Source organism: Anolis carolinensis, chromosome 2 (genome assembly GCF_035594765.1).
Source record: "Anolis carolinensis isolate JA03-04 chromosome 2, rAnoCar3.1.pri, whole genome shotgun sequence".
NCBI lineage: Eukaryota > Metazoa > Chordata > Lepidosauria > Squamata > Dactyloidae > Anolis > Anolis carolinensis.
Genome location: NC_085842.1, coordinates 137,375,694 through 137,387,896, shown reverse-complemented (window position 1 = coordinate 137,387,896; position 12,203 = coordinate 137,375,694). Strand labels below are relative to the sequence as shown.

The 12,203-nt window shown below is 43.0% G+C and overlaps 2 protein-coding genes across 3 annotated transcripts in view; one reads left to right on the top strand and one right to left on the bottom strand.

Moving 5' to 3' along the window:
- mfsd11 (major facilitator superfamily domain containing 11) overlaps positions 1–4,938 on the bottom strand; it is a 29,665-nt gene extending 24,727 nt beyond the window's left edge. The window contains exons 1-5 of the mRNA XM_062970641.1: positions 4,725–4,938; positions 4,396–4,571; positions 3,160–3,215; positions 1,936–2,043; positions 799–878 (exon numbers count right to left, since the gene is read on the bottom strand). Of these exons, the coding sequence (XP_062826711.1) occupies positions 799–878; positions 1,936–2,043; positions 3,160–3,215; positions 4,396–4,491 (340 nt within the window). The 5' untranslated portion in view covers positions 4,492–4,571; positions 4,725–4,938. The remainder of the gene's footprint in view (positions 1–798; positions 879–1,935; positions 2,044–3,159; positions 3,216–4,395; positions 4,572–4,724) is intronic.
- Positions 4,939–7,782: 2,844 nt separating this feature from the next.
- srsf2 (serine and arginine rich splicing factor 2) lies at positions 7,783–12,004 on the top strand. Of its 2 annotated transcripts, XR_010002890.1 has the most exons (4): positions 7,783–8,314; positions 9,769–10,079; positions 11,007–11,122; positions 11,584–12,004. XR_010002890.1 is itself a non-coding variant. In XM_003217184.4 (3 exons), exons 1-2 carry the CDS (start codon positions 7,953–7,955, stop codon positions 10,070–10,072), a joined length of 666 nt encoding a protein of 221 aa, XP_003217232.1. In that variant the 5' UTR covers positions 7,784–7,952; the 3' UTR covers positions 10,073–10,079; positions 11,007–11,145. The 2 variants fall into 2 exon arrangements, 1 of the variants encoding a protein (XP_003217232.1); XM_003217184.4 differs by lacking the exon at positions 11,584–12,004 and having other exon boundaries at positions 7,784–8,314; positions 11,007–11,145.
- The last annotated feature ends 199 nt before the right edge of the window (positions 12,005–12,203 follow it).

Sequence of the window (12,203 nt, the reverse complement as noted above, 5' to 3'; positions counted from 1 at the left end):
CATCCCCTGAAAATAAGACCTAGAGCATCTTTGGGAGTAAAAAATAATGTAAGACACTGTCTTATTTTCGGGGAAACACGGTAGTGGAATTTAATCATAGAGTCGCCCTGAAGGACCTAGTGATTCTTAGAAAGTAATAAAACTGCATTTTTATTATTCACATTTTTCCATTTTGCAGGCACTTGCACCCTTAAAAAAGTGGAGGGCCTACTGGAATCACATATCCGCAGGCATCCACAAATTCACAGGCATCAACAAATATAAGAACATTGCATTTCATTACTACAGAGTATCCTAGACATTATTCCACTTAAATGCAGTGCTACTTCATTTTGCCACAAGTTTTGGGCAGTAACAAATCTATAACATACAGTACATACTTTCTAAGATGCATGAATTATGACATCCAATTTAGATGCTATTTTGACAATGAATTAATCATTAGAAATTTGAAATACAACCCCAAGTAGCACTCCATTGATCCCAGCGCAACAAAAAGTGAATAAAGATTAAATAAATCTCCAATGCATTCAACATGGCATCCTTCCTAAATAATGCTTTTTAGGATTGCAGCGTAATTTTTTTTAATATCTCTTCACTGGAATATATGAACCATAACTTGGGCCATTTATTATATGCCTTATGAACTGTTTCATATTCAAGACACAGCTCTGTCAATTCCCAGATTATGTGGTACAAGTGAAACAAATAGCCACGATACTACACATTTCTGTTTGCTATTCCATCTTTTGCTTAATAAGATTAGGAATGCTTATTTTTATTGGGAAAATAGCTTACCAGCAGCTGCTATTCCAAGGAAAACGGAGGCTGTGTAGAAAGTCCATGTAGAAGGCTGGATAAAAACGGCAATATATATGCTGAAAAAATGACCATGTATGGTATTCAGTGTTAACAGTGATGATACCATGCTCATGACACTTTAATAAAAGAATTCCCAACTTGAACTGGGAATTGCCTGTATTTTATAGAACTTAATTAGCATTGCCTCCTCCAGTCAAGTCTACAACCTACCTCTCCTAGTTAACAGATATACTTTACATAATAGAAGAATACACCACTTGACTAAGTGAATGTAGTATTCCTAAACTCCAAAAGCCTGCAAGTCAGTACATTGGGGGGGATGCTCATCCCTAAAACACACAATGTCACATTTTGACAATCATTCAAAGTAGTGCATTATTTTCTCTGCACCCTTCAAGAAGCAAAGAGTAGACCTTCTGCCCTTGCAATAATAATCCTGAGGAATTCATTTACATTCAGGCTGCCTATCTAATTCCTCCCTTCATCTATGAAGTGAGTGTTATAACGGTACAGCAGGCATCCTCAAATGGCAGTCCTCCAGCCGTTTTGGCCTCCAACTCACAGAAGTCCTAGCCAGCTTGTTAAATGGTCAGAATTCTTGAAGTTGGAAACCCAAACAGCTGGAAGGCTGCAGTCTGCTGTACAGACATTTGAACCGATATCAATTTATTCAATTCCCATCTTCTTCATTGGGAAGGCAATAGAAGGTAACTAAAACAACAGTGGTGATGCCAGATAATGCCTTAAAGTGGAAAGTCAAGGATTAGCCACTGAGCCTTAAACAGATTTCAGGCACCCTGCAAAGAGGGATCCAACTGGGGAATTTATCTTGAGAGAAGGGAAATCCCTTCCCAAAAGGCTTGATGGACAGACCTAGTAGGCCCAATGTGAAATGTGGCACAGGAAGTCCACATTTTTGTTTCAGGGGGTGCAATGGTATGCGTTTTGTAGTAGAAAAACAAATCATTGCTGCTTTTCTTTCTCTTTGGCAATTTAAATCCTTTTTCTCCAGCTAATACCAGTCTTCACCAAGTAAGCAAATCATATAGACATGAGTACATAAAAAGCAGACAGCAAGAATGAAATATTAAGAATTTGAAACATGTTGTTTACCTATAAAAGATGCCACCGATGAACATGGATAATTGTGGACCAAGTATAGCAACCACTGAAGGCGAAATCAAATTTGATGCTGAAAACACCCCATAAATAACAGCCATACTGCAGAAAGAAACAATTAACAAGCATGTCAACTAAAATCCAAGCATTTTTGTAAAGTTCATTTTAAAAGATGCCATTTCAGATTATTTCATAGATATTAATAACTTTTCACAATCCTCTCACTGTTCAACTAGACCAATGGTTCTCAACCTGAGGTCCCCATGTTTTTGGCCTTCATCTCCCAGAAATCCTAACAGCTGGTAAACTGGCTGGGATTTCTGGGAGTTGTAAGCCAAAAACATCTGGGGACCCCAGGTTGAGAACCACTGAACTACACATAATGTTAAAAAGAGTCTTCAAACATAAAAAGAACCATGGAGGAACATGAGCTCTTTATCCTAGACCAACGGTTCTCAACCTGAGGTCCCCATGTTTTTGGCCTTCATCTCCCAGAAATCCTAACAGCTGGTAAACTTGCTGGGATTTTTGGGAGTTGCAGGTCAAAACACCTGGGGACCCGCAGATTGAGAACCACTATCCTAGACCCTGGAGAATGCCACACTTTCACATTATCCATGAATGTAGAGACTTTGACTCCTTCTATACTGCCATATTAAATCCAGATATCTGCTTTGAACTGGATTATATGGCAGTATAGACTCATATAATCCGGTGGCTCAGTGTGTTAAACTGCTAAGCTGCTGAACTTGCAGACCGAAAGGTCCCAGGTTCAAATCCGGGGAGCAGAGTGAGCACCCGCTGTTAGCTCCAGCTTCTGCCAACCTAGCAGTTCAAAAACATGCCAATGTAAGTAGATCAATAGGTACCGCTCTGGCGGGAAGGTAACAGCGTTCCATGCAGTCATGCCGGCTGCATTACCTTGGAGGTGTCTACGGACAACGCCGGCTCTTAGAAATGGAGATGAGCACCAACCTCCAGAGTCGGACACGACTGGACTTAACATCAGGGGAAACCTTTACCCTTTACCTATACTGCCATATAATCCATATTATCAAAGAAAATAATCCACATTATCTACTTTGACCTGGATTATATAAGTCTATACTGCCATATAATCCAGTTCAAAGCAGATATCTGGATTTAATGTGGCAGTGTAGAAGGAGCCTGAATGCAGTGGAAAAGCAACAAAAATATTAAAATATCATCATGAAATACCTTGTGTAGCCACTGCCATGGAAATCAGTGTTGTTTAAATTTGTGATAACAGTTTGCTGTTTTAGAAAGAAATACACAACATTAATTACATGGAATGGTTTACCAGATTTTTTTAATGCAAAAGAGTAATGTGATGCAGATACATTAACAACAGATACTTTTGTTCACAACTTCAAAGCAATTGTCTGAATAAGGTAGACACTTCTATAACCACCCTTTCACAGATAAGAGGAATTACTCAATCAGGCGTCAAACATGCTATCACCAAAATTCTGTAGAGAGGGACTATAAAAGTAAATCTGAGTAAATTAATCCCTTTTGCCCATTGGTTTCCCTAAATGATCCATTTTTGCTTCTCCAGATGGGAAGGCTACATATTGTTTCATCAGACAGCCTTTCCCAAATGCCTATTGTTCCAATAAAATAACAAAGGCAAGAACAACCCAATTATCCTTCTTCTCACTTATCTAATAGTCAGGAAAGCTTCACATAGGCCTCAGGGTCGTGTGAAAGACAGAGTTTTACAAAGAGGTACAACTGTTAGCAGTCAGCTGCATCAAATTCCAAAAGCTACGAAGACATATGACAGACTTTTCATTCTGCTAACAACTGCAGCAAGAATGGTGTATGCGCGGACATGGAAACTAGAAGAAACACCAAAAATGGAAGAATGGATAGTAAACGTAGCTGAAATAGCAGAAATTGGCATTTTGACAAGGTATCTTTAGATTTAAAAAAACCTTCAAATTCAAGAAAGACTAGGAACCCTTTAAAATTTCCTGGAAGAAAAGTAAATTCCAACATGTGAATTTAGTGTTAAAAATGCTTTTTTATCAAATTCTATTTTACACAATACTCAATAATATGGAAACAACTAAATTCTTATATATATGAAAAGATATGTAAAATTTTGACACTCTATTTCAATTAAAAAACACTGCACAAGTATCTTTTTTTTTACCTGAAACTCAATCTTCAGATGCCCAAAGGGCCTTCCTCCCTATTAAATATATTTAAGAACACACGCATTTCCACTTTCATTAACAGCATTTTTGTCACTGCCAGACAAAAGTAGCAAATTGCTTCAGCAATGAATGTAAATAAATACAGAAAAACAATCAATAGAGAAACATATTACATATGGCAGTAGCCCCCAAGAAAAACAGAGATTTTCCAAAACACCACAAAGAAAGGAAAAGTGAAAGAAGACAAGAGTACAGACATATTTATGCTTACCGCAACATTTCCACATGTCTGGAAGGCAGTGAACATAAACATAAAGGCTGTTCCTAGAACAATAATGTTCAATTGTTTTTTTGTTTCAGAATTCATTTTTGTCTGTTTCCACCGGAGGCTGTCAAACTGAAATGTAGGAGTGTCTCCCTTTAAAACTTCCTTCTCTTTTTAGGTTTCTGCCAAGAGAATACAAAAAAGATCACAGTAAAGAAAGCTTCAGCCCTAGTACTGCATTAACTGAGACTATTTATTTATGAATGTAACACCAACAACAACAGCAGCAGGGAAAACATGCTAATCAATAAAAGATCATACAAGACTCTCTCTACCTTTCACGCTCAGAATAAGAGTAGATTCCCTATAAAGAAGAAACCTTCGGCCTCAGATGACCTTCTTGGACACTTCATCATATCTCTGAATCAGTTTTTGCCTCAAATACGATAAATCATCTGACAACAAATGGAACTCGGATAATTTCCATTTATTCAGGACAGGAAATAAAGACTAGCTCACATGTCAGGTCAGCTGATCAAATGACAGAAAGCAGAGGTGAACTCTGGGAAATGCAGTTCTAAAAGCAGGAAGAACAAGCACATGGCTAGTATGCGTGGTGACCTGCTTCGATGATAAACTTTAAAGAAGGCTTTAATTTCATTGAAATGGCTTTACAATCTCAAAAGTAGTAAACTGTCTTAAGACACGCTTGGGGTGCATCTACACTGGAGAAAGAATGAAGTTTCAGATCACTTTCACTGCCATGACTCAATCCTGGGGGTTTTAGTTTTACATGGCCTTTAGCTCCCTCTGGCCAAGACTGCTGGTGCTTCAACAAACTACAAATCCCAGGATTCCCTAGCATTGAGCCAGGGCAGTTAAAGTACAGTACTGTCAAATCTCATTAATTTTACAGTGTAAAACCAGCCACGGATGCATATTTTCTTTCCCTCTCTGTTAAAAGCTTGAGGCAAGTTGATCAAGATCATTCAGTTGGTGGAAAAGAAAATATTTTGATTTGATCTACTACAGTTTTTTCTAGGTTTGAATATGCTAGAAATGGTTAAAAGCTATGACTTTTTGTCTTCATTGGAGTATTTCTTCTAACAGTCCTAATTACAGCCTTTCCTCATGCCACTAAAGGGAGGGGGGGTCACAAAGACAATAGGCAGACCATGGGTGCATCTATATTGTAGAGTTAATGCAGTTTGACACCATTTTAACTACCATGGCTTAATGCTATGGAATAGTGGGAGATGTAATTTGATGAGACCCCAGTGCTTTTTGGCTGAGAAGGCTAAAGGCTTTATAAAAATACAGCTCCCAAGATTCCATAGCAATGAGCCATGGCAGTCAGTGATGTCACACCACATTAATTCTAGTTTTTCGATGCACACTTAGTGATTTCCCAAGCATACATTTCCAGATGCTGTTGGATCTTCAGCTATTAGATATGAAGCTTTTTAATATAAAATCCTTCCTGGGGTCCAGTGGTTTGTCCTCAGGGATCCATAAACGTTTTTTTTAGAAATGATTGGCTTTCTTCAGTTTCCTTGTTATGGTTAATTTTTCTTATCGCAATGTAATTTAAGGTAGTAAAAAGGCCACTTTGGAATCTATATGGAGAAAAACAGTATATAAATTAAATATTAAATCATTTAATAATTACATTAATGTAAGTAAATAAATCAGGCTTTCCAAACACTCATTAGATTTGTTTTCATTAAAGACTGATCTATGAAGGAAATGTTTCTAATCCAATATTCTTAAAAAACCTGTATGCAGGTTTTCTGGGAGCGGCAGCACAGTTTTCATCATATCCTCGAGTGTCTATGCTCCACCTGCAAATAATTATTGTGGGCCTTCAGGATACACGGGGGTTTGGTTTCAGGACTCCAGTGGATACAAAAATTCATGCCTCATGATATAGTCAAATAATGTTCCTTAAATAAAATAGGAAAGTCAAGGTTTCCCTTTGGGGATCTTTTAAATGGAGTATTTTCAAATTGATGATTGAATCCATTGATATGGAGGACCCAACTGTATTGCTTCTGTTCAAACTGGCCCCCACCTTGTTCAAATCACAAACCATGGCATGTGTACTTTGAGGTGGAAATCATGGATTGCTCATGGGTTGCTGTGAGTTTTCCAGGCTGTATGGCCATATTCCAGAAGCATTCTTTCCCGACGTTTCCCCTGCATCTATGGCAGGCATCCTCAGAGGTTTTGAGGTCTGTTGGAAAACTATGCAAGTGGGGTTTATATATCTGGAATGCCCAGGGTGGGAGAAAAATTGGAAGAGTTGGAAGAGACCGCGTGGGCCATCCAGTCCAACATCCCCCCCCCCCCACCGCAAGAAGCAGGAAAATCGCATTCAAAGCACTCCAGACAGATGGCCATCCAAGCCTATGCTTAAAAGCCTCCAAAAAAGGAGCCTCCACCACACTCCCGGGCAAAGAGTTCCACTGCTGAACAGCTCTCACGGTGAGTAAGTTCTTCCTAATGTTCAGGTGGAATCTTTTCTGTCCTGTAGTATGAAGCCATTGTTCCGTGTCCCAGTCTCCAAGGCAGCAGAAAACAAGCTTACTCCCTCCTCCCTATTCTCTCATGATTTGGGTTGCCTTTCTCTGGTGCTTTCGATCCTTCCCTCTACTAGTTGTGCTTTGGCATTCAAGAGTAAACTAATGCGAGAGAAATGAAAACAATAGCCTCCATTTCTGTCAAGGTGAGCCAGGCGCGCCTCTTAGGCCTCATTCCGCGAAGACGCAGGGGGCGGGGCAAAGCATAGCCACGCCCCCCTGGGACTCGCTGGCGCCTCTTCACCGCGGCTCAGAAAGGGATGGCTTCCCCCAAGGCGCTCTTTTGCCTATGTGTTACGTGCGCGTCCCCGGCGCCGTGCGCGCGCCTGAGGGAGGAGAGCAGTGTTCTCCGTTCTTTCTTTGGGCGCCATTTTGAAGGTGGGATGACAAACGCATTCTTATCCGTTCAGGCACCTTAGCACACACACGTCAAGAATAGAAGACGTAGATTTTTTTTTTTTAAAAAAGGGAACTCCAGTATAAACTTCTGTCACATTCAGAGCGATTTGAAAATGATTTTCTCTAGAGTGGAGAGAGGGAAAGCGCGGGGCGAATATACATCATCCCCTTCCGGGTTGCGTCCTAACGGAAATCCGAGCCTTGGAACGCAATAATGAAAAATACATAAAGCAGGCATGAGCAAACTTCGGACCTCCAGGACTTCAAGTCCCACAATTCCTAACAGCCTACCGCGACAGTTTAGCTCACGAATAAATACGAAATAATGAGCCTCTGAGGTATAACGGAGGAGGGCGTGTGGGTGGGTGGCGCCGAGGGGTTACATCCGGGTTATTGTCGTCGGCCATTTTGTGGCGCTTAAGTGCGGGAGGAAGGGCGGGCCCTGGCTCATTCGCTCGTGGCGCCGATCGGAGATGGCGGCTCGCGACTGAGGCCCAGCGCCGCGTGCTTCCATCCGGGTCCTTCAACCAGGTCCTCGTCCGTTGTCACCAGCGTCGTTCTTCTCTGCCTTCTTTCGCCGCCATCATGAGCTACGGGCGCCCGCCGCCGGACGTGGAGGGCATGACCTCGCTGAAGGTGGACAACCTGACCTACCGCACCTCCCCGGACACGCTTCGCCGCGTCTTCGAGAAGTACGGCCGCGTCGGCGACGTCTACATCCCCCGAGACCGCTACACCAAGGAGAGCCGCGGCTTCGCCTTCGTCCGCTTCCACGACAAGCGCGACGCCGAGGACGCTATGGACGCCATGGACGGGGCCGTGCTCGACGGGAGGGAGCTCCGCGTCCAGATGGCGCGCTACGGGCGGCCCCCGGACTCCCACCACAGCCGGCGCGGGCCCCCGCCTCGACGCTACGGCAGCGGAGGGTACGGGCGGCGCAGCAGGAGGTGAGGCGGGAAAACAGAAAACCCTTAAGGCAGGCCTGTGCCAACTTGGCCCGTCCCTCCAGGCCTTTTGGACTTCAACTCCCACCATTCCTCACAGCCTCAGGCCCCTTCCTTTTCCCCCTCAGCCGCTAAAGCGTAAACTCTACAGTGTAGGTGCGCATTGGCCTCCCCTGCAGGCACGGGCCCCGCCCTCAGCCGCGGCAGGCAGTGGCGCCAAACGGCCTCCGTTGTACTCACGGAGCACAGCTTGAACGTGTAGGGTTAGGATTCATGAAAATTAAGTAATCCGTTTGCTGTTTACAAAAAAGGGAAAGTCACGGGGTAGTTTCAACATTTTTCGTCGCCAAATGGCGGTGGCGCCCCAAGATCCCAACGCCTTCAGCCAAACTGCAGTCATTCTACCTTCGAAGGATTTTTCCCTGACTCTTTTATGGGAGGTGTCAGGCCCAGCTGGGTGGAAACGGAAAACCATTACGGTCTAATGATGTTGGTGTGGAAACAGTTTTCAGTTATAATAGTCGAGGATTTTTTCTGCCTGCAAGAAGAAACCTTTTAGAGCCGACATGGGCAAACTTGTTTTCTGGTATTTCGTCAGACATTGAGGAATTAGGCAAGATCGGCCTGGGCAAACTTGGGCCCTCCAGGTGTTTTGGACTTCAAGTTTGCCAGGCCTGTTTTACACCCATGCACGATTCGTGCAAGCCACAGCAAAACCACCTTGCTTCATCTCTTGTCATGAAGGATCATAGAATAGTAGAGTTGGAAGAGACCACATGGGCCATCTAGTCCAACCCCCTGCTAAGAAGCAGGAAATCGCATTCAAAGCACCCCCGACAGATGGCCATCCAGCCTCTGCTTAAAAGCCTCCAAGGAAGGAGTCATCCCCCACTCTTTCAATGATAATGGTTCTGTTGGTGTGGAACTGCCCACCACTGCATTAATTCTACAGTGTAGGTGCGCTCTTAGTGCCTGGCGGCATGAAGATGGAGAGGAGAGAAGGGCGGAAGGAGGCCCGGGAAGCGGGAAGTTGCACCCTGAGGCAGTGGTGGTGGGGAAGGGCCACGTGATGGGGGGTGCCTCCCTCCCCACCCTTTGAATTAAACTGCCCAGGCAAAAAAACTAAGGTGTTGCAACATTGTGCAAGTCCGCCTTGCTGCTTGTGTTTCCCCTTATTTATTTATCGTGTCACATGCGAACCAAGGGGACAGTTGTAATTTATTTAGGAACACAAAATTAAAAAGTTGTCATTAATGCTAAATGTCCTTTAACCAGTAGCTGGCTACTTAAGAGTGCCTCTGGTGTTAAAAGGTCCTCCATTGTGCATGTGGCAGGGCTTAGACTGCATTGTAATAGGGGGGCTGTGGTTTGTTCTTCTCCACACTCGCGGACTCTGCTTTGTGGCCCCATTTCTTAAGGTTGTTTCCCCCTCAACCCCTCTCTCCCTTCTCTTGCAGCCCCAGGAGGCGGCGCCGCAGCCGATCCCGGAGCAGAAGCCGGTCCCGATCCCGCAGCCGATCACGCTACAGCCGCTCCAAGTCTCGCTCTCGCACCCGGTCACGATCTCGCTCCACTTCCAAGTCCCGCTCAGCCCGGAGATCGAAGTCCAAGTCTTCCTCCCCCTCTAGATCTCGGTCCCGATCCAGATCCCGTTCCCGGTCGAGAAGCCCCCCGCCGGTCTCCAAGAGGGAGTCCAAGTCACGCTCCCGGTCTAAGAGCCCGCCCAAGTCTCCCGAAGAGGAAGGAGCCGTGTCCTCTTAAGGCAATGGTAAGGTGCCAGTTGGGTGAGTGGCCCTGCATGTGTGCCCCTTTTTCATTTGATGGCATTTGGGGTCCTTCCTGGAGTATTTTAGAGCTGGTAAATGCTAATGGGGCATGTTTTTACTTCTGAGGAGGGTGTTTTAGATCAAGTTAATACAAGGATATCTTCTTTTGTTGATAGCTTGCTTTTTAATATCTATTGTTTGCGACGCAACCTGTTTCTGAAAATGACTTTCTTACTGTTCTTACCCAACATCTGCATTTTCCCCTCTAAAGCTGCGGTCTCCTGTTTGCTTAAAGAATATTGGCCAGTATTGCAGATTTTAACTGATTTGGCTGATCCTCCAGGGACCAGTTTCTGTGGGCGTGTGTTGGAGCAGGTTTGTCTTTACACGTTAAAGATACACTATCCTGTTAATGGGCAAACAGTCCTGTGGCCACACAGAGTTCAATGGCTTCCAATGTTGTTAGAAACCAAAGTTGAAAAGGAAACTTTCATGGAAACCAGGTGCTTTACACTGCAATTGCGGGCTCAAAAGATATGCTAGGTGGGCAAAATGGATAGTGTGTCTTTAACCTCCCTCAAATTTTTGGTCCTGTTTTTTTTCAAAGAAGGGGGCCTAGAACTGTTATGGAAATGCGACTGTTTAATGACTGTTCAAGGTTTTGTATAAGAACTCATCCGTAACTTAACATACTTGGGCTAGTCTTGTATTAAGAGTGTTCCCCAACATGATGGTCTGTGGTTAATGGAGAATCCACAGTAGTGTACCTCAAAAAGTCTCATTGCACCAACAATTAGTGCCTGGTGGGAGGTGGGTAATACATACCCAGATGTGTCAAGGCAAGGCCAATACTTACTAGGAAACGATCCACAAAATGTGGAAGGAGTGAGAGGATTTTCCTTGCTGACGTCTACATTTTTCAAACCTAGATACATCAAATAGATGACAAATCGACATAAAGGATGCCTTTGGAGGAGAGAGCCGATCATTTGAATCGCCGGTCCATTGGAAAGACCCCAGCACAAGCAACCAGCTGTTGAAAAAGGTTATTTTGTAACACTTTGTCTAAGTTTTTATTTTACTTTTTGAGCCTCAGATGGCAGACTATTACTTTTATGTGCCATTTTGTTGCTATTATTCAAATTTCTTGTAATTTAGTGATGTGAGCGACTACAGATTTCATTATTGGCTTGGATATTTGAGGTAAAACTTCATTTTTGTTCATATAGTGCTGACTTGTTTGCTAATAAAACTGGTAACTGACTTGCTGCCTGGAGGTTCAATCTGAAGCTTTAGTATGCTGAATAGCTTAATGCTGTCCAAATATTAAAATCCCGCCTTTCTTCTCAAGTTCTGACATTTTAAATTCCAATGCGTTTGCAAATACTTCAGGTGAAATTGTATGGAGTCAAAACAGTAGACTTTGCAGCTGACAGATTATTTTGAAAGATTTGTTTTTATGAGACAAAATTCTAATCTCTTCTCTTATGTATTTTTGTGCACTAGGCGCAGTTGTGTAGCAGTTGAGTAATGCTGGTTAGCTGTTAAGGTGGCGTGTTGCAGTGCAGAGTGCTTGGCTGTTTCCTGTTTTCTCCTGATTGCTCCTGTAACGATGCCTTGTGCAGAAACAAATGGCTGTCCAGTTAATTATAATTGCCTGACAACTGCACTTCCAGTCACCCGGGCCTTGCATAAAAATAATGGAGCATACAGTGAGCACATCTAGCTGGTGATATACACACCTTATTTTTCCAGAATGGTAAATTTAGACCATCTACATATGTGAACTTGCATATAAAAATGTAATGTTAAAGCATTTAATTCATTCCTCTTAAGTATCAATTTGGAGTATCTCTTAAAACGTTCTGTACTATAACCACTGTCTGTAGTTCAATAAAACACTTTCTTGGTGTTCAGTTTTTTGAAATCTAATGTCTTGAATCCGTTTTATGTATTAAAGTAGGGGAGCATGTTATATATCAGCAAAAATTAATACCCAGTATAAGGAGAATTTCATGAGAGGTTGCAAAATATAGTAGACAAATACGACTTTTAAACTTCAATATGTCTGGCCATTATACATAATACTGCTGACGAGACAGGTCTACTAATAAAGCGGTAAGGAA

Excerpts from the sequence above, each read along its gene's own strand:
- srsf2 (XM_003217184.4), top strand. The coding sequence starts at position 7,953 with ATGAGCTACGGGCGCCCGCCGCCGGACGTGGAGGGCATGACCTCGCTG. Across the intron at positions 8,315-9,768 it reads TACGGGCGGCGCAGCAGGAG|CCCCAGGAGGCGGCGCCGCA; the intron begins GTGAGGCGGGAA and ends CTTCTCTTGCAG.